The following is a 22880-nucleotide window of genomic DNA, read 5'->3' as shown; positions in this document are numbered from 1 at the left end:
CAAGATGCACTTTTTTGCTTAGCGTGCTGCGGTTTCTAGAGCACTGTCATCGATGTTGGCTACTCACAACCACCCTTGATGTAGACAGAGCAGGAATGATGGTCTTCATTTTTAAAATGAGGAAACTGAGGCTCACAGGCGTTGGCCGCATCGCTAACGTCATGATGATACGAAATGGCGAAGCTGGTGGCAAACCCAGGTCTGTGGATTTCTAGCACAGCACTCTTTCCACCTATAGCCCATTGCATCTTGTTGCACCCTATTGGAGTATGTTTTTTAACATCTTAATTTATTTTATCATCCTATCTTTTTAAATATTTATTTATTTTTGGCTGTGTTGCGTCTTCGTTGCAGTGCGTAGGCTTCTCATCGCAGTGGCTTCTCTTGTTGCAGAGCACCAGCTCTAGGCATGTGGGCTTCAGTAGTTGTGGCTCCCTGGCTCTAGAGCGCAGGCTCAGTAGTTGTGGCGCACGGGCTTAGCTGCTCCGCGGCATGTGGGATCTTCCCGGACCAGGGCTCGAACCCGTGTCCCCTGCATTGGCAGGTGGATTCTTAACCACTGCGCCACCAGGGAAGTCCCTTTATCCTCCTATCTTATGTTGGAACTTCCTTGATGGCAATATAAGTATCGTGTTAGGGAAATGTGGCACGAAATAAGTAGAATATAGGTTTTCAAAAGCATATAGACGTTACAAATTAAAGCAGCATAAGTGTTAACTATCTAGCCTCCATTTTCCAATCAGTTTAAATTACTTTAATGTATGTTTTTAAACTCAAAATTAGCTGTAATCCCAATATGTAACCCTGTTAATGCTTGGTGGATCACACTGTATCATTTCATTTTGAGTTCCCTCCTTTTGCAGGGTATAGCACATTCTTGAACATGTATCTGGAACTTGTATAAAAGGAAAAGAGGAATTTTCTCCTTGTATATTTTCTAGACTAGTTCTTTTACCTTAAAGCCATATATATTTTGCATGCAAATAATTCACTTAACTTTTCTTCAAAGTCTCTTAATAATTCCTTATAGCGTGCTTAAAACAAAGTCAGGGCTTCCCTGGTGGCGCAGTGGTTGCGAGTCCGCCTGCCGATGCAGGGGACACGGGTTCGTGCCCCGGTCCGGGAAGATCCCACATGCCGCGGAGCGCCTGGGCCCGTGAGCCATGGCCGCTGAGCCTGCGCGTCCGGAGCCTGTGCTCCGCAGCGGGAGAGGCCACAACAGTGAGAGGCCCGCGTACCGCAAAAAAAAAAAAAAAAAAAAAAAGTCAAATTACAGTGGAAGTGGAGATCGCAAATGGTGAGCCGTTTCTCATGCCTGGCGGACACCTCCTGCAACCATTTCATTTGGAGGTGAGCGCACAGGAGGGTGACATGAGAGCATCTCACTAAAGCTCTGGGGACTCTGGAATGATCCTGGGTTAATCTCCAAAGAAAACCTCTCAGCCTATTTTCCATCACCATCCAAGCAACCCGGAAAAAATTAATTTGAATGAAGTTATTTTCCTATAATGACTGTATAAAAAGACATATGTTTCAAAGAAACTGGCCTTGAATGTGATTATGTGCCTCCTGATTAGAGAAAAATAACTGGGTCTAAGTGACAGTCTCGACACACAGAGAAGAGAAGACTTTTCAGAAAACATGTCGCTGAATCAAAGCTAGGTTAAGCAATGTCACTTTGATTTCTCTCCTCCCCGTCTTCGGCCAGTGGCACGCTCAGCCCATCACATCTAGCTCGCTTTCAAAGGAAACCACTGGAACACCATGTCCATTACTTTGTGATAATCTAAGTCTTCTTTAAGAACAGATTTGTTTGGATTTTAAGGGATTGGGAAAAGCAGATTCGCGTGATTTCCACAATGGCCTGTCTTCAGCCCGCCGCCATATCCTATTCCACCCTCCAGGACTGGGGGAGAAAAGGTGGTAGAAAAGGCCAGCGTGGGCGTGCAGACTGCCTGTGCTTCTGTAGTGAAGGTCAAGGTCTCTCCCCCACTCCTTGCCGGCATCTGGCTCTTCCTTTCAGGATCCTTTAAGGGACTGCTCAGGCATTCATACCCTAAACACCTGTGAGAGATGACTGGGCCAGCCAGACGCATAGTCCTTGTTTTCTCATTTTCACCTGTTACCTCATTCCATCTCTTTCTCACTATACTTGCCAAAATTCACCCTCAGCCACAGATGGTGAGAAAATGATTTTTGCCTACCGAGCCAAAGAAAGTGCCCAAATATTAACGGGTATTTATCTAGAAACAGAACCTGAGACTCAATAGAAGAGAAGGACTTGGATTTCCAACACTAATGTCTAAACTGGGAAGGTATTTCATTGATTTAAAACCAATTGCTTCCAAGTGCACTGAGTTGTTGTTATGCACAGAAAGGTTCAGTATGCTTATGCCTTGGTCATTCAGGATGTCAAGTCCAATGTTGGATTTTAAATAGTCTGTTACAAGTGGTTGCCTCTGCCTTCTAATTTATAGCAGGATTCTCTTCATCTCTTAGCCCTCACCCACCTCCAGGATTCACAGATATACAGGTCTCCGAATGGATACCTTTTAAAAGAGTCTGAAGAGCCCTGAGGTTGGCAAACCGCTGCTTCAACGCTCCCCATACTGAATGTTATTTCTACAGCCTGAAAGAGTTTGGCGGGGTACAAGTTTGGTTCTGATGACATAATTATGCTACAGAAGTATGAAAAAAAATCATCACTATAGCCCTCCAGGTGCTTAAACAGTTTGATAGACTGTAGCCATTCTGCCATCAGCGCCCCCAGCTGTGTTGCTTAGCAACATTTTAATTCCAGAAGAATCGAAGGAGATGCAATCCCTGTGGAGAGGGAAACAGAAATAAGAGGGCTGTTGACAGATGATCTGAGTTGTTTCTTCTAATATACTGTGAAGATCACTAGCTCTTTTCATGAATGATAAATGGACTGTACACAGATCAATGGGTTCAGCAATAAACTGGGACCAGCCTCCATATCTAAGGCACACAGGCCAAGAGGCCCAGAGATTTCCTCATTTCGATGATTTGGTGTGTGTTTTCTTAAAGGTTCCACGGGAGGAAATTGATCCAAGCCATCGGTCAGCCCTTGCCCTTTTGTGGTATCTGCTAATAAAAATGATTTTAGAAATGGATACTTCGGCCTTTCTATCACCGGGCAGGTGCAGCCAGGGGGCCGGAGCAATGCAGGGTGAACGGTTTCCCACCAGAGATCTAAAAATCCCCAGATGTGCCCATGACCATTCCCTCTGTGTCTGCCTCCACACCCTGTCATAATCCAAGCAGGTGCACGCGGAGGAGGGAGATGAGATAGTTCTGAAATATTGAGAACGGCCAATTATATGAATACTTCCTTATCTCTAAGCCAATCACAATGAGCTCCTTTAGTGTAAGGGATTTAAAATCTAATTGGTTGGTATTATCTGGAGGTAGGAAAATATTACATATTCACATAATTAGAGGGAAAGACTTTTCTGAATCACAGACATATAAACATACAGACAGATACAGAGAGCTTATAGTTTTAATTCTAAAATTTCAGACATAAGTCAAGCATATACAAAGTTCATACGTCCATTTTAAAGACCTGGTCTCGTCTCAGTGGGTGTACAGTCTCAATTTATTTGAGCTCAAAATACACTCACAAAAAGGAACAGTAAACCAGATTCTCTGTCTTCTTTCACCCAACGGAGACAAGGTCTCAATAAATCATCAGTCCCTTTCTAGTGATCAACAGATGGTCAGCCCAAATAGAAAGGAGAACCATACAGGAAACTTAGGGGAGTCATGAGGAAGGATGGAGTTGAGTCTTATCTCAGAATGTGGATGGCAGTGTGGTCCTTTGAAATTAGCCATTTTCCAGAACGTGAAAGGATGGAGTGGGAATGGGGGAGTTCTTAATGATCGCTGTTTTCCACAAGCACAGGGCTCAGGTTAAAAAAAAAAAATTGGAGGAAAAGTGGAGAGAGGAGGATGGAGTTATGAACCTAAGGGCCCACTCTCACAGGCACTGCTGAATTTCCCAGGCAGCCCTGGCAGTGCCCGCCTGTGTCTGAAAGCTGCACTTGGACATTTTCCAGAACGTGAAAGGATGGAGTGGGAATGGGGGAGTTCTTAATGATCGCTGTTTTCCACAAGCACAGGGCTCAGGTTAAAAAAAAAAAATTGGAGGAAAAGTGGAGAGAGGAGGATGGAGTTATGAACCTAAGGGCCCACTCTCACAGGCACTGCTGAATTTCCCAGGCAGCCCTGGCAGTGCCCGCCTGTGTCTGAAAGCTGCACTTGGACCGGTAACCACGCTCCCCGGGAGAGGAAAATTGCTTTCTGGGTCTCCGGTCTGCTTATCTCCAGCAGCCTGCCTTGGTTAGCTCCTCGTGTTTCTGAAGAGCATTTTATATTGCTTATTGTTTTGGTGACTAGTTGCAAAGATTATGCCTGCTAATGTTGTCTAATTGCATTTTTTTCTTCTGTTCACAGGCTGTTGAAAAGGCAAAATCTAAGAATAATCCTGTAACGTAAGTTCTTTTTTTTTTTATTAGTTGGAAGTGTTCATTTGAATGTACTCCAGGCATGTGAAAGAAGAAGGTCATAAAAGAGACCTTGATTTTGAGTTCATCTCTATTCATGACAATTTAAAAACAAAAACAAAAACAAAACAAGCAGAAAAAAAAAACCCTCCAATGAGCAGGGACCGGCTTTTTGATTTTTCCTGTGGTCCTGATGAGGAAGTGCTCCAAGTTATGCCCAGTTTACATAAATTAATATGTGCCGTCCATGAGTAGATGCCAAATACTATTATAATCATATTCAATGCAGAGCACTTCAAGCCTTTGGGTTTTGCACATGCTAAAAAGATTACATTTTTAATTGCAAACCTTGGACCTATGACAGAGACGTAAATGGCTGAAAATGTGCCAAGTGATTTCCAGCCACGTGGGGAGGTTTGGCACCTCAGCATCAAGGCCTCGCTACTCTGTTAATGAAAAGCTCATAAAAATATATTTAACTGAAGGTTTTTCTAGCTAACAGAGAGCTATTTCCAAGGCATTTTATGAGACACTCTTAAATTATAAACAAGCTGCACAGCACTCTTTTAAATATAGCACATCTTAGACAGCCTGTCTCTTCCAGAAGGGAGACTTTCAAATTAAAGATGGCTGTCTTGTCATTTGGGTTTGTGACATCTGATTGCAGTGTTATGATGCATACCAGTTCCACCAGCCATGTGGCCTAGGGAAGATCTGCTCTATTTGCCGGGTTACTGCAGGTCTGGTAATATCACATCTCTAGGAACTATGTGTTAACTTATGTCAGCCGACTTCCATTAGAGTGGATAACAAATGCAGAAATGGGGAGTGCATTGATTTGTTTTTTAATCTGTATCTTTTAATATGAAGTGTGTCTCCTGTAGATGGCATATAGTCAAATCTTGTCCCCCCCCCAGTCTTACAGTCTCTGCCTTTTGACTGGATTGTTAAATCCATTCACATTTAATGTTATTATTGATAGAGTTGGATATATATGGTTAGTTATCCAGTTATCTAGTTGGGACTGCATTGATTTTTAATAGTTTCTGGGAGAATGGTTCAGCTAATGCCAGTGACAAGAAGGCTGCTTGTGTTTTATAAAATAATTAACTTTTCCAAGTCACCAGGGTAGTGTTTAGCACACCATTAAATCCAAGCTCCAATTCATTTTTCCAAAAGGTCTTGTGTACTTTGTTTCTAAATTTAATTTTCTTAGGCCATGGAATATTCCTTATCAGCCTCCTGTAGCCTCTGGAGGGCTATCTGTGGTCTGGAGATGTATTATGCTATAGTCGTCCTATGGGAGCATTTTTAGTAGCTGAATTTTGGTCTGGTTGTTTGGTTGCGGTTGAAATCTTCTCTGCAGCCTGATTTCTTTTCTGTCTTTGCCCGGAAGGCTTCTCTACTGCGAGCCCATGGCAGGCAAGCTCCATGGATTAGAGGATGGTGCTAATGAGGCCAAGGCCAGGTCTTGAGTCCCTGGGTGGGCCATTAGTGATCTTCTTTCCCATAGTCCGACTGCGCCCCTCCCTCCAGTTCACCCACGGGCAGATGCATGCCCCGGGTCACAAGGGATGGGGCAGAGGCTGGCGGAGTGTAAATCTGGCCCTCAGTGGGACAGACATCTCCAAGTTCAAGCCCTCCCGATAGGAAGTAAATCCCAAGCTCCCTCTTTGCGTGCACAAGACAGCCTATTGGCAGTGTGCGGGGCTTTGTTAAATCGTACTGATGGCCTGGAAGTGGGACCAGTTTTCTGTCTGCTCCTTGTGAGAATTCGACCCTACAGATAATTATACTTTTTAAGAGCTCTGGCTAATTCACAGTACAGACTGTATCGAATGTCTAGCACTTTAAGGAATGTTGTAACAAGAAAACAGAAAAACTAGAAGAGCCAAAGGGTTACTAATAGAATGTGGAACAATATTTTACTCTAATATATTTGAAGATCTGTCCAGTAGCAAACCTAAGTCACAACCAACTGGGAGGTGTTGAGAATTGTCTTCCAATTAGATAAGATACCGCTGTCAGTGTGAGTTTGAGTGTCCTGTTGCATTTGGTACCTAATACCTGATACCTAACTCAGTTGCCCAGCCACAGCCATCTGGGTACTTTAAGAAGACAGCCTTCTTCAAGACCTCAGCTCAGGGACAGGAATTTCAGAGCACGGCTTAATTAAACTGCCTGACAGCAGAGCAGAAGCGAAGTTTTGAAAAGTTTTATGTATAGTGGTCCTCTTTCCATTTCTGACGTCTGCCAGAGAATTTTAGTTACACACAGTGCACTGCGATCCCAAGTAGAGTCAGCGTTTGTTACGTGTTTTCTGAATGAGTGCACAAGGAAACAAATTGGACACATCCCAGAAAACACTCCTTTCAGGCACCTGGCCTGGAGGCTTAATAAGACTGCTACCTACCCTAGTAGCGTGTCGGGGCCAAAGGGTTCGCGTGTTGTAACTGACCAAGGCGTCCATTCTCTTCTTCTGATTCATGCCACGTGTAAAATGTTCCTACGTTGCTCTGGTTCATACTAACTGCTTTGCCTCTGACCAGTTATTGGCTCGATCTTGTATATGAGAATTAACATATGATTGTTTGGGCGTACAATGAAAAGTGTGTACAGCCTTGCTGGAAAAGTAGAGGTCTGGAGGCATCACTTACAACTCAAGTATGAACACAGATTGGTGAAGATGATCATTATGTGTGATTGGATGTCATCCTCTGGTGCAGAGTTTGGCAAATGGTTGGGGAAAAAAATCAAAAGAAGACTATTACATGACATGTGAAAATTATACGAAATTCAAATTTCAGTGTCCATAAAAGCGGTTTTATTGGCACACAGCTACACTCATTTGTTTCAGTATCGCCTGTGACTCCTGTGCTACAGTGGCAGAGTTGAGACCGTACAAACCACTAAACCAAAAATATTTACTCTCTGGCCCCTTACAGAGAAAGTCTGCTGACCCCTGCTCTGGCTGGTCAGGTAGGAAAAGGTGCAGATGTAAACTTTCCCGTGACAGCGAAGGTTAAACTATGAACCCTTTCTCTTTTTGTCCTCTAAAACACTGAGTAGGTATTTACTGAGCACTTTATCTTGTGTTCAGGACTTTCTGGGGCTGAGGTATCACCTAATCCTTACTCGGAGCACAGAGACCATTCCGAATTCAGGATCATTGAAAATCGTTATGGATATGAGGTCCATTGACGGAGCAGTGATGCCTCAGAAACCCGTAAACACATAACTAGAGCATGTTGGTAGGCTTCCAAGTTGTGTGTAGATGGATGTATTGCAAATGGCGTATACATTTTCTAAAATTCTATTACTTCCCAAGATCTAGCTAAGGCTAATTAAGCTTTCAATTCAAGTGAGGGTAAATGTTTCACAATGTTATGTACTTTGGATATTTTCTTCTCTAAAGGTTCGCCTTCCCCCTCCCTATTTCTCAACCACTTGTTTAATTTATTTTTAATACCTTCATGGTTGTAAGCTTCTTTCATCACCGTAGGGAGACGGTGGTACACATTAATTACACTCCATACAAAGGAGAAATTAAATATACGCTTAGTGAATGTAAGCACATAATGTACCTGGATACACTAACGATTTTACCTTGAAACATTCAACATTACCTCTGAGGATAAGAATCAAAATTGTACGTTCTTAAGATCAGTGATCAGGACGAGAGATACTGGTGTACCTATCAGTCAACTGGAACCATGCCCGTATCAAAGCTTGGTTAGTATGTTCAAACCGTGCCTCTTTCATGTGTCAGAGAGACTCTCGCTTGTATATGAACGCTCTGCAGCAATTATCTGCAAGCTTCATTGTGGCGTCAAGGCCTGAGAGATGTACAGATTTCTTTTACCATATGTGACTTATCGCATACATTTTTTAAAAAAACACATTTCTGTTATTAAGACATATGTGATAGTACACTTCTGCAAATGTGAATTGCTTTTGGCTAAAAGCCATGCACTAATAAGTTGAGTTGAATCTAACCGAGGTTGACATCTGTTACCAAAAGGGTGGGCAAGCAAGCAGTTAGCAAGCATGAAATTCTTCCTTGCGTTTACACGTTAACAACGTTAAGCAACGTGGTGGTTGTCTTTCACAAATCGGGATCCGCATCCGCTCTGCTTAGGAAATTACGGCTTTATTTAGGCACTGATCCGTCTTATAGATATGGTGGTTTCATTATTGAAAATGACAAATAGCCACAAAGATCTTCCTGACCACGATGTCTGTGCATTATTCATCCAATGAATATTTACTGAGGATCTCCAGCATTCCAGGAACTGTGATAGATGCCGAGGGAATTAAAAATAAATCTGACACGGGTCTTACCCTCGAGGAGTTTAGAGTCCAGGAGGAGAGATCAAATCGGTTTGTGAAGAACTAAATACAAGATAGAGAGACATACGTTTGTTAAGTGGGGACAGATAAGGTACAGGGGAAGCCCTCGGGATGGAAAGTGCTTCTAGTTATATCACTATCGGAGAAGATGGGGGAGGGGGAGAGGAGGAAGGGATGTTAGGACCAGGACTTCAGAGACTGCCGGCTTGAGACACTGCTGCTGAGGTAGCAGACGGTGAAAGGACCGGCTGGAAACTGAGACTCGGAAGAAATGGTGGCCTAGGGCCCTCGGAGCTTATCCACATAAAAGAAATGAGCTTGGTAGAGTCGGATAACATTGAAGACCTCTACCTTGTTACTGTGAATCGTCAGTTAGTCCACTAGTTATTAAACATAAACAAAGAGCCCGTGGACCTGGGGTCTAGTCCTGAATCTAACGCTAGCTTGTGGTGTGAAATCGGATATGTTCCTTCCTTGCTACACACCTCAGCTAGGTTATTTATATGGTTCTTCCACCTCTTAAACGTAAACCAAAGCTTCAAATTCTGTTTTATAATGATGCTTATTTGAGGAAATACTTGATGTTAAAGTTTGATGTAGATGCGTACCAGCCCATACATTATAAACGTTGCATATATGATATATGCGTTTATACACACACATGCACACGGGCACACACACACACACACAGTGCCTTTTCCCATAATTTCTGCCTCGTGCATTCATGAAGTGGGGGACAAGCCACATCACTAAAGTTTTAAAGAAATACGTTAGATAGATTAGCGTGGCTCCAGGGATGTTGGGTTGAGCCTTTTAGACGACCCCTGTGACCAAAGGTGATTTGGGGTTGGAGTCTGTATCTCTGGTGCTTTTGGACGCATGCACGTCACAGACACACAGCGCATCCCTGCAGCCTCCATGTCCTCTCAGAACGATAAGGCCATGGGTTCTGTACTGTGTTCTGCCGAGTCTTGTGGGACTGTCTCCTTTTGGAACAAAAGGCTCCAGCACCACGGAGCTTCGGCAGACACTGTGCCACAGCCCTTTCCTGGAGCACCCTGTGAATAACGCAGGCTCAGAGAGGTCCTGTAGAAAGAGACCAGCTTATCTTTGTCTTACCCAAGGTTTCCCAAATGTGTTGGACCAGAGGGCACCTTTATCCAGTACAGTGGTTCATGGGGTACAGAATCGGATGCTCCGCTCTATGCAAAATAAAAGGACCACATGGAGGTCTGGCCTCCGTAGGTGGTTGGAGAAACCTAGGACCTATTAATTGGTGTCCAGTCTCTAACAAGAGTATTCGAGGTGAGCAGATGATTGAAAAAGTCCACCACGGGAAGGAAAGAAATCCCCCATGTCTGAAATGATAGACTGTCTCCTGTGTCTTTTACTGTGTCATACTGTCGATGATTTTTATCAGTTGTGGGTGTCCTGAGGAGCAGTTCTCAATGAGGGGAGGGGACGTTTAGGGTTAGGTCCCTCTGAATGAGATCCCAGAAGCCAGCAGTCATCCGTGTGCTCTCTACGATGTCAGCTAAAGCATAGTCACCCTCTCATCGGCTCTGGCCATTTTAAAGGTAGTTAAAGGAAAGATAACAATAAAACCTCTTTTTAAACAGCTACGTAAAATAAAATGTGCTCTCTATGTCGTCCAGATAGCTATAATTGGAGGCAGAAGGTCCTAGCAGTCATATTGGTAGCTAATGAAACTTGCCCAGATTTCTGGACGCCCTCCTTTTCCTTGGTAATTGGAGTAGCATCATCTAGGGAATCTCGGAGGAGACAGCTGAGACCTAGAGAGTGGACTGCCCAGAACCCTGAGATTCCAGCAACTCTTTCCACTTTGAACCTGCTGCCGTGTTCTCCTCACCTCTTAGGACACACATGGTCACTTTCAGTGCCTATAAATTTGTTGTTGGCTTTAAAAGTCTTATTATCTAACCTTGGTGACAGTTTGGTTTCTGAGAATATGACAACAAATGCTTCAAAAAGTAACGAACCCACACAATTGCAGGCACTTTAACAATTAGGCCAATTTCGATTATGTTAACTTTATAAGGAAGAGTTTCTTCAAAACTTCCAGCATGTTGGTGTGTCTCATTATCACCGCTCATCTTTCTAAAGGCTTGAGGAGAACCTTTCTTCTTTAGGTGGTCAATTAACACTAAGAACCGTGATGATAAAATGGAACTAGAAAGCACTCAGTTATTGGTGGAGCAGAGCAGCCTCAAGCAAGCCAGCAAAGGTGCAATTAAACCATTTTAAAGGAAATTCAGCCACTTTTTAGGCAACATTTTGAAAACACCTCTTTTTATCCTGTACTTCATTAAGTAGCGTGTTACTTTCTAACTCTGTTCTTCGTATTAGCATTTGCTGCTTAAACAAAAATGGACGACTTTGTTTCATCCATGCACACAAGCGAACTGAGTTTTTGATATATGAGTTACACCTAGAATTTTATTTTAACATTACCATTCAGCGATCTTTCAGAAAACTGTTGAAAACTCAGAATCACGTGGCTGAGCTGCTCGAGATTCCAAGAAGTCATGTCATGTGTTCTTTGAACCAACATGATTTGTGTACCTACTGTGTGCCAGGCTCCACTGAAAGGCAGAGGAGTCAGGGAAAGCTTCTGCCCTGAAAGTTGGCACACTCTGGGAGGAAACGGACACATCATGCCCTACAGGCTCTGCGATTGAAGCGTATGCAGCATCTTCCGTGGCTGGGATGCGGGATCGAGCAACTGCTTGGAGGGGGCTCTCCCTAGCTCAGCAGGGGCCCCAGTGAACAGTGGGGATGAAGCCATTCAAAAGAGAACAACACTTTCAAAAGGCACGACGAGAGGAAAGCACGTGCGTGTTGTGAGCAATATCTGGGAGGTCGAGGCAGCTAAGGAGAAGAGGCGTTTTTCACAGGAGCAGGAAATACCAAGCTTACTGGAAGCAACACACCACCAAAGACTCGGGCCCCACTTTTAGCATGAAGAGGAGAGTAGTACAGTGTAGACGCAACTAAGAAACTCTAAACAGCAGTCTTTTGTTACGGAAACTTAAAGGTGCGATGTAGGGATGGATTATAAGGCACCCTCTAAAAAAGGTTTGTGGGGAAATAGACATCAAATCCTTTCTGATTACATCTGGCTAATCCTTCTCTGTGGACTTTTATGCAACTCTCGCTCCTGCAGGGCGCCTCTGAGCCTCCAGCTGTCCCCTTGTGGCTTTACCAACCCTTGACTGTTTCTTACATTTGAAAGTTTTTAATTTTCAGACAGTACCTTTCACGTTATTCAAACATCTAGGCTACACTAAGACATACTATTTTCGGTAGGCATGACACAGAACACTATTATTCTAGCTTCGTTTTCTGAATTCGTTCCACAGACATACAAATTCTTTCTGGATGTATTTTTATCATCCACAAATGTAAGCACAGTAGGGCTATTTTTATTTCTGGAGAAATGATGCATGGCCCCCCTGGTAACTATGCACAGGGCTCCAAAACGCTAAATCCATCCTCCATCTACCGCAGAACATGTTCAGAGTCAGAAGCCTGGGGTCATAAGTTATTTCGCTGACCACTAGTTTAGGGAGACTGAGAACAGGAGGAATGACTTACTTTGGCCAGGGACTGAAATAGGAAACAAATAGTTTCTGTTTTATTAAAGCTTTTGCCTAAGCCAACAGCAGTTATCTGGAGAGTCAACATTAAAAAAAAGACAAAAAAAAAGGTAAATCATTCTTCCACAGGAAAATGTTTCCATTTGTAGAATTTGTAGCATGGCGGTAGATCATGTGTCGTTATAATCCAGTGTTTACACGCACACACATTTGTATACTCTGTGCACCCATCTACCCTCATGCTCCGAGGTAATTTAAATCCAAGATAGAATTGTTGCTGATGACGTTGCAGATCTTTTCCTCAGTATCCATTTCCCTGTCCTCGCCACACCCTAATTTTTTTTTTTTTTTTTTTTTTTTTTGCGGTACGCGGGCCTCTCCCTGCTGTGGCCTCTCCCGTTGCGGAGCACAGGCTCCGGACGCACAGGCTCAGCGGCCATGGCTCACGGGCCCAGCCGCTCCGCGGCATGTGGGATCTTCCCGGACCGGGGCATGAACCCGCGTCCCCTGCATCGGCAGGCGGACCCCCAACCACTGCGCCACCAGGGAAGCCCAACACACCCTAATATTTTGACTGCTTTCCTTCTTCTCTTAACCCCCACGTTCCCACAAGCGGGGTCCACGTAGTTAGGGAAAATATTTCAGAAAACTCCGGATGTTTGCTTATTTTGTTAGCAGCTTCAGGGAGTGAATGGCTGTCTAACTCCATGGCTCATCCACACCCACTGGTGTCCGCGTTATCAAACCCTATAAGTGGGAGTGGCCAGGAATCTGCTAATAATAGCATCTCCATGGAGAAGCACACTTTATTCATTTCTCTACCACCAGCTGGAGATGTGTATTACTACCCACATTGGCTAAGTGAAAGGTTAACTGGCCTCAAATCATGATACCAGGGTTTACTAAGCAAATTCGACAAGCTGGTGAACTTGCTTTGGAGATCTGCATAGACGTGTATATACTCTCTCTACACACGTACAAGCATTCATATAATTTAAACCCCACCTACTTCCAAAAATAGATTTGATGTGACTGAAACAAGACTGTAGAGGAGGATGTTTAAAAGAAACAGGAGACCCTACTATTTCCTAGCACTACAGAAACATCTGTTTTCACATGTGATGCAACTAGAAAATGCTGTGTGTTTTTAAATCTACCCAAATGAGGGCTGCCCTGCAATAACGGAGCTGAGCATTGCCGGCCCAGAGGCTTTCGGGAGATCCTCTTGGGAAGTTCCATCACGCATGTGTGAGGTTCTTCTGCTGCTCCTTAGTGATGGGTGGTAGACCTCTGAATTGGGGTTTAACTTTTGAAAACTAACTAGTCCAGGACAGTGAGTGATTTAGAGTCATGGATGTTGAAAAAGTGGGTAATCAAGACAATCAATGTAATATTGTTTCAAAATATTAGCGATTTTCTCTTGTGGATAGGGAACGCCCTGAGGAGGAAATTTACAAAGGCTTTGTAAAACAAGCGCAGAAGCGTTGGACACGCACCCTGTGCAGAATAGCAACCTGTCCCGCATGTACACTCCCCGTCCCCTTTATTCTCCCTCTTTAGCAATTGTTAGCATACCGTATCTATCCACCTGTCTGTCTCTCTGTCAGATCGATCTCTTTAGCTATCATCTATCTAAGGTTTGAAGCGTCACCTTCCATGAGAATGTCAGGTCCATATGAGGGAGAACTTTGTTATTCACTGCTATAACCTTAGTACCTCAAACAGTCCCTGGCATACAGTAGGAGCTCAGTATTGGTTGAATGAATGAGTGCAGGTGTCTAAGGACATGACTTTGAAGTTCCACTCTCATAGTTCAGCATGAATACGAGTTTAATCTTAGAGGAAGTCTGATTTTGCACTCTCCTTGTTAGCCCTCATCTGAGTTATAACTTTTCCTAGAAAGGAACCGAGCTTTCCTTTAAAGGAGTCAAGATTCCATATGGGCTTAACTCTGAGGCATTTTAAAGTGACCTGTCCTGTCTATATAGAGCTAGAATTTTCTGTCTCAGTTGATGCCTCCGGTCTATAGCCGCCTTCCCACTCAGGATATGGTCCTGCTCTTGATTTTGAAGGGAAGGTGCAGTGGGGGGAGCGGGGAAGATGTCGGCGTCCCTGTGGGTGGGGCTTAGGCGTGGGCAGTTGCATTTGATGTCATTAAGCATTCTCAAGAATGACAGAAGGCACATTTTTGTCACTCTAGGACAAGGAAACAGAGCATTCAGTTAACAGGTGACAACACGTGATAGTTCCTATTTTTTGGAAAGGCCATCTTGATGCTCAGAAACTAGCAGGATAGGACACACAGCAGCCGATGCCGAAACATGCACACTCGCCCTCTTCCTCAGCGCTGGGGAGTCCGAGAAGCTCCTGATCTCTGGTTCCTCCTACCCCCATACTTCACCATCACAGCACCAAGAAGCCTTTGGTCAGTGTCCGCATTGACCAGTAGCCCCGGCTCTCTCTTTAAGGGAGCTGGTCTTTGAGCCACAAGGCTTCAGGCAGTAAACTCTGTGCAGCAGTAAAACGAAACACACCTCCTTTCATCTCATGTTATTTTCATGAATATGTAAGTAATTAAATCCTTTGGTCACATCTCAGTAGACGGAGTTTAAAAAACAAATTTCTCACTGGATATCGATGTGTCTGAGAGAAACTAAAAAACAAGACCGTGTTTCAGGAAATAACACTGCTTCAGGGTTCATTTTGCCTCATACAGCATTTCCTAGAATTGAATTGCCTGATCTCCTCCCTCGGGGATCACTCTTGTGCTTGCAAAAATCGAGGCTGATTTTATTGGAAAATCATCTCTGGATGAGGAACGTACTCCAGAGGAACCTGTGCATGGGACGAACAGGTTTCTGGTGCCCATGGCACGTTATCCAGGCCGATGCTGTGTGAGTTCCCCATCTTTCTGTTCATTCAGCCAGCACATTCATTAGCGATCCTTCAGGCAGGGTGAAAGAACAAGACAGATTAGGGAAATTTACTTTGAATTGTTTGGGGGACTTATTGACGAACAGGTCAGTAATCAAATTCTAGCTTTTAACATACTCATTAAATATTTTACTCGTCATGGCAGGACTCCCTGTAGTTTGTACTTCAAACGCTGATCATAAAACAATTTGGCACAAAGATCTAGGACGTTGAAGCTCTTGGATGGATGACAGGGCAGAATTATGGAGGGAGAGTGGTGACACTGAGTAGTGAAGCTCTCATACTACCTTTGCAGGCATAGCTCATCCATCAGTCATTGCCCGCTTGTTGACTTTTTTAATTATGAAAAGAATCCAGAGTTATCTTGACAGCACAGCTAAACAGGAGACCCCAATTCAGAAATGTACCCCAGCTCCCAAACTCCACCAAGTGCAAACTGAAAATATTGTAGACAGAATACATTGAGCCTCCAGGACAGAGGAAGAGAAGGAGAAAACTGATGTAGAAGCCACACATCAGGGGGCTCTTGGGGTGACATTGACTCTGGAGACTGAAGAAAAGGTACTCAAAAGCTTATTTGCTTCATGGTTATGGGAGAGTTGGCGGGGACGGACGGAAAGACAGAAAGGATAGTTTTATGAACAAGAGTGGGAGACAGAGCAGAGTGGACCCTCATCAAAGTGTATACTGCATCTTAGCCCTTGAACTTCTTAGGCAAAACCTACACTAGGAAGGAGAGAGACGATTCCCCTGTTGTGTTGCTGTTAAAAGTCTCTCTGCTTACGGCCACTCATCGGAGCACAAGAAAACTTGATCAGAGGTGATGGGCTCGATGCCTACCTCTAGGTTTAAAATAATTCAGACGTTAAGTGTAAAAGCCAAAATGTCGGCCTGTGCCGACTGGTTGGGACCCTCCTTTTATGGATTTTGTGCCCAGATTATTACTATCATTACTTTAACCGAGAGAGGGAAAGTAAAACAATTCCCAGTAGTAAATTCTCTTTAGCTACTGATGTACCTGACAGAAGGCTTAATACTTGCGTTTCCAGCAACGAAGAAGCAGCCCTACGCAATAGCACCGGAGCTCAATTCCCAGTGGGCATAACGGAGCTGACTGGATATATTGAGTTCTTTGTGTCACTCAAAGAAAGCAGAATCTCATACACATCGGTGTTAGCTTCCTCTCACTTCATTTCCATTTTCAATAACCAGTGTCATCACATGTAACAGTTTCTTCATAATGAAACTTCATGCCGAATTGGATTTGTCTTTCAAGTGAAAGCACATGGTGAAGCCTTCTGAAATCTGATCCTTGAAAGAATTTTTACTGCTACAGAAATCTTCAGTATACCTCAGATTCCCCAAAAGAAGAATAAGGAAGCAAATGAATAGTAAAAACAAAATTGCTATGTTTGAAAAAAAAAGTTATATTTCTTCTTTCGCTATTTGAGAGGCCTGGGGAAAGAAGTGCTCTGGTTCATCAAAATAGTTTGGTTAATGGAACTACCACGGGTAGATCATCAAAATAATTTGGTTAATGGAACTACCACGTGTAGAGAGAATGATTTTCAAGGAGATACAAGAGTGTCTGATCCAGAGACCATCCCACACGTAATCTAATCCTTCCTCGATGATTTAGGAAGACCATGCAAGATGATCACAGTGAACAGTTCTCATCGTGCCATTTGCACAGGAATCCTGGTTGCTCAAAAGTTCTCGGTGTTTACTGTTGGTAGGAATGTAAACTGGTGCAGCCACTATGGAGAACAGTATGGAGGTTCCTTAAAAAACTACAAATAGAGCTACCATATGATCCAGCAATCCCACTACTGGGCATATACCCAGAAAAGATGAAAACTCTAATTTGAAAAGACACATGCCCCCCAGTGCTCATAGCAGCACTATTCACAATAGCCAGGACATGGAAGCAATCTAAGTGTCCATCGACAGATGAATGGATAAAGAAGATGTGCTGTATTGTACAGTTGACCCTGAACAACACAGGGGTTAAGGGGCACCAACTCCTGCGCGTAGTCAAAAATCCAGGTATGACTCCACAGTCAGATTCAACAAACTGTGGATCAGGTAGTACCATATACATATTTAGTGAAAAAAAACCCATGTATAAGTGGCCCCATGCAGTTCAAACCCATGTTGTTCAAGGGTCAACTTTATAGCTGATGGAATCTTATTCAGCCACACAAAAAAAGAAGGAAATCCTGTCATTTGTGACAGTATGGGTGAACCTTGAGGTCATTATGCTAAGTGAAATAAGACAGAGAAAGTCAAATACTGTATGATCTCACTGATATGTGGAATCTAAAAGGAAAACCAAACTCATAGAAAGAGAGAGTAGATTAGTAGTTGCCAGAGGGCGGGGAGACATGGGTGAAGGTGGTCAGAGGGTACACACTTCCAGTTTTAAGATGAGGAAGTTCTGGGGACGTAATGTACAGCGTGGTGACTATAGTTAACAATACTGCATTGTCTACTTGAAAGTTGCTAAGAGAGTTGATCTTAAAAGTTCTCACCACACAGACAAAAAAAATGTAACTATTTGAGGTGATGGGTGTGTTACCTAACCTGATTGTGGTACTTGTTTTGCAATATAGTATATCAGATCATCACATTATACACCTTAAACTTACACAATGTTATATGTCAATTATATCTCGCTAAAGATGGGGAAAAAAAGAGCTAGGTGTGTAGATGCAACCGTGCTCAGTCTCACTCCTCAAAGAATCCAGTTCTGTTCCTGGATTTGACAGTTTGGTGTTAAATCACCCCTATGCTCCACCCGCTTCCTACTGCCTCGACAGAACTATAGTCAATCTCACAGTGATGTGAAAAACATTAATCTAGTGTCTGCACAAATTCTCCAATGTCCAGGTAAGTCAAGTATCGCCTAGACAGCTTGTCTACTAATTCTCCGACATGAAAATAGTTGAATTAGGGTGGTTTGGTGATGGATTATTGAGAACAGGACTTCCCCACAGTTTTTTAGTGGCATAGATTGCAGAAATGCAGGTCTACTGATCCTTGTGACACTTGGGGTGGCAGGACCCAGGAGCCCTGGAGTCTCTTGACTACAAACCATACTATTCCAATCCTTTCCTACATGAACCAACATGTGGAAAAGGTTAGAAAACACTCTTCTAGGGATCTGAGCGTTATGCGTCCATATTCATCTTTTTTAAGATTAACATTTTTCAAAGCGAGATAACGTCCCCAGATAGTGAAAGCTTCAAGGTCATAGCTCTCTCTTCCTTCCGCCAATTGTTGATGGGCTAAGTTAAGTTTCCCAAAGTGTGGTCCGTGGATCGTGTTTTGAAGGATGTTAATAGGTGTTATGCAGGAAACAAAACAAACAGGTGCATGTGTGGGTGTGTGTGTTTGCTGCAAAGTGGTCAAATAAATACAGCAAATGCTGGGTTTAAAAGTTTTCTTCTAAGTTGAATTTTGAGCCCTTAACATTCTAATGGACATTGTGCACCTCTCAGAGGGGGAATATAGGTTATTGCAGTGGTTCCCTAGCATGTTTGACCTAGAAGCCTTTTGTCTATGGAATATCAAAATCTACTTAGAGACATGCTGGGATCAGTAAAGCTGGGTTGCATTAATGATGTCAGCTCAGTAAGTTAAGCAAAGTCATTCTCATTTGAGGGTACCTCAGTGAGCCAGAAACAAGTTTCTTTAGCCAACCTACTGTTGATATATGGAACCACTGGGGCACAACCTGGAAGGGTCACCAGCTTATTACCAAGGGGGCCACTAAGGGGGCCACTAGTCTGAATCAACTAGACAGTGGTCCTAAGCAGTCTTCAAGCCACAGCCCCATTGTAAGCAGGTAAAGTGAACTGGAAAACTGGAGTAATGATCTGATGAATTACATAAATACGAATACCCATACTGTCCAGATCAGCATCTCCTGTAATGTCTATCCCTCTCTTAAAACTGTCTCTATTTTAGACATATACATTGGTGTTTTTGAGATGATGACACAATTTTTAAAACTAGCTATTTTAAGATATAATTCACATAGTATATTCACAGATTTGTACAACAGTCACCACAATCAATTTTAGAACGTTTCCACCATCCCAAAATGAAACCCTGTGCCCATTAGCAGTCACTCGCCATTCTTCCCTCCTCCCAGCCCGTGCCACTCGTCTGCTTTCTGTATCTGTGGATTTGTCTCTTCTGGACATTTAATATAAGTGGAATAATACAACATGTGGTCTTATGTGTCTGGCTTCCTTCACTTAGCATCATGTTTTCAAGGTTCATCGATATTGTAGCATGGATCAGTACTTCATTCCTTTTCATGGCTGTATAATATTCCATTTTAAGGATAGACCACATCATGTTTATCCATTCATCAACAAGGGACATTTGGGTTGTTGTCACCTTTTTGACTGTTATGAATAGTGCTGCTATGAACATCGATGCGCAAGTTTTTGTGTGATCGTTCTTTGAGGTATATACCTAGGAGTGGAAATGCTGGATCAGATGGTAATTCTATGTTTAGCCTTTTGAGAACCTGCCAGATTATTTTCTACAGTGGCTGCCTCATTTACATTCTCACCAGCAGCATATGAGGCTTGCACTTTCTTGGCACTATCACCAACATTTGTTATTATCCGTCTTTTTGTTTATTGTCATCTTAGTGGGTGTGAAGTGAAATCTCATTACGGTTTGGATTTGCATTTACCTGATGGCTAATGGTGTTAAGCATTTTTTCATGTGCTTATTGGCCAATTCTATATTTTCTTTGGAGAAATACCTATTCAGATCCTGTGTCTTTTTATTATTGAGTTGTAATAATTCTTTATATATTCTCAATACAAGTCCCTCATCATATATGATTTGCAAAAGTTTTCTTCTATTCTGTGCATTGCCTTTTAACTTTTTGATGATGTCCTTTGAAGCACAAAAGTTTCTAATTTTGAAGAAATCCAGCTTATCTATTTTTTCTCTTTTGTTGATTGTGCTTTTGGTGTCATATCTGAGAACCCATTGTCTAACCCCAGGTCATGAAGGTTTGCACCGATGATTTCTTCTAACGGTTTTAGGTCTTAGGTCTTAGGTCTTATTTTTATGTCTTTGATCCACTTTGACTTGATTTTTATATATGGCGTGAGGTAGAGGTCCAACTTCATTCTTTTGCATGTAGAAATCCAATTGTCCCAGCCCCAGTTGTTGAAAAGACATAAATGTGAGTGTTTATTTCTGCACGCTTATTTCTGGTCCATTGATCTATATATCTATCCTTATTCCAGTACCACACTGTCTTGATTGTCTTGATTACTATAGCTTTGTAGTAGGTTTTGAAATGGCTTTGATTACTATAGCCTTGTAATAGGTTTTGAAATGGGGAAGTGGGATTCCTCCCAATTTGTTCTTTTTCAAGTTTTGGGTTTTTGGGGGGTTTTTTTTGGCTATTCTGGGTCCCAATTACGCATTGTTTAACCCCCTTTTACTTGTATAGACGCTGTCTTTTGGTTTAGAAGGCTAAACCAAAGAGTAGGTATTTAGACTTTGCATATGTGACACAAAGACAAAAGCCTTAGCAGTACAGAAGTGGATATTTCCAATTCTGAATCCAAGAGCCCCAAGAGAATGGGATTGGGACTCAGGCCTCAAATCTATTCAATAGTCTGTGAACTAGGGTGTAATCAAGGTCCTCTCCAAATCTGTGTGTTTACACTCATGAATCACTGATCTGGATTTCTCTTCCAACTATGCTGGAGACCGAGAGTCCCCATAGCCTCCGTTGTGGACTAGGGAATGGCAACAGAAAATTTTAAAAAGTCTTCCCTTTTCTACATTCCAAGTGTAGAGTGAGGAGGAATTAATAGCATTTTAAGTGTACTGAGAGATTTTGCAACAAAAGAAAATTATTACCTGATATGTTTAGTGCTTAGAATAAAATTATGTGGCTGTTTCTCAGAAGCATCTAACATCTTATGGATTTTTGGTAAACTGGTGTTAAGTGAGAATGGTGTTCTTCAATTCTGTAAACTATTCATTCTACTTATAAAACGGGGGGTGGGAGGGGATGGCTATCGTATCGCATATCCAAGGCTTCCCAATCCATAGTCTTACTTCTTGGCATTTTTCTATAATTTTATGAAATATTTTAATATGACAAAGTCACTTCAATTACACAGTCATTATAAGTTTTGCCAAGGTTGAGTGTGGATCGTTTTGTGTTCATTAGAGCACAAAATTAGAATTTTCATTGCTGCAACTGTAAACACTGTTTGGCTCAAAGGAATCAAGCATTTTCTCATAAAATCTTGGAGAGCTGATAATTGGCATTTTCCCTGTTTTCCAGCATATTTTAATTTTTTGAAGCTATTTTCTGTTTTCCGTCCCTTGGTGTGTTTCTTTTGGCCTGGAAGTTGCATAAGTGAGCTCTTCCAAATGAATAGCATTGCATGCAGTGCATGAACTAGTGGGCACAGAGGGAACCGTCCCCAGAGTCAGGAAAAAGAGGATAAATTATTTCCTTCATTTTCTAAGCTTTCGCTGGCCCAAAGTCTGGCAGTTAGACCTGAGCAAGTCTGGGAGACCATCTGGCACAGCTGCATCTGTTCTCACATTTGCCAACCAGCATTTATCAAAAATCAATGGCTGAAAAGCATGAAACTCGTAAGAGGCGCTAATTTGTGGAGTAGAGTTTCAGTTTGGGGGAATTCAATGAATCCGTTTCATCTTTCTTCTATTTTCTGGAAAAAGAAGACAAAGTAGAAAGTAGTTCACATCTACGGACCCTCTTTGCCTCCCTTTGTCTTTTCACGTACTGGAATGACTTTGCCCAGGGGGTTTAGATACCTTGATGGTACTTATTAACGGGCACTCAGACATCCCTGCTCTCTTCCCAGTGATTAGGATGTTCTCAGCAAAACGCCAGCACTTGGGTCTAAATCGTTTCCCACTTACCGTTCCTGTTCTCCAACCTTCTGCCCACCACGCAAGTCGGTCATCTACAAGGAAGCCCTCCCATCCCCCTCCCTCCACGCCAGCAAGGGGGAGAGGTCATTCATTATTCATTGCGACGCTTCCTCTTTGCCAAGGTATCTTCTGTTGCTTCAGACTCGAAACGGCTCATTGGCTTGCGGGCATCCAGCAGCCACTGGCGGAAGGACAAGTTTATTATGGAAAGCACGTGGCTCTGCACATTCTGCAGCCAGAGCAAGAAATTGGCTGGCATGCTCGCCATGCATGAATGTCCTTTGGCCTTCACCGTGCTCATTGTTACACAGGAGCCCCTTATAAAGTACACAGACGTTTTTCAGATAATAAAACAAGGAATACCTTTCACATACCAACACCTATAGGGAGTTGATGCCTCAAAACCAAGTCTGTACCGTGATGGCCCATATGTAATTGACTAAATTCTAGTTTGATGCAATTAGAGTTTGCTTTCCTCAGACTTTGTCGATTTGGG

At 42.8% G+C, this 22880-nt stretch overlaps 1 protein-coding gene across 1 annotated transcript in view; it reads left to right on the top strand.

The window, feature by feature from the left end:
- Positions 1 to 22880, top strand: part of AFF2 (ALF transcription elongation factor 2) — a 487094-nt gene that overhangs the window by 396954 nt on the left and 67260 nt on the right. Inside the window, exon 9 of the mRNA XM_060137245.1 lies at positions 4477 to 4514. Coding sequence (XP_059993228.1) covers positions 4477 to 4514 — 38 coding nt within the window. The remainder of the gene's footprint in view (positions 1 to 4476; positions 4515 to 22880) is intronic.

Source organism: Lagenorhynchus albirostris, chromosome X, assembly GCF_949774975.1.
Source record: "Lagenorhynchus albirostris chromosome X, mLagAlb1.1, whole genome shotgun sequence".
Classification (NCBI taxonomy): domain Eukaryota; kingdom Metazoa; phylum Chordata; class Mammalia; order Artiodactyla; family Delphinidae; genus Lagenorhynchus; species Lagenorhynchus albirostris.
This window is presented reverse-complemented; position numbering and strand designations above follow the sequence as displayed.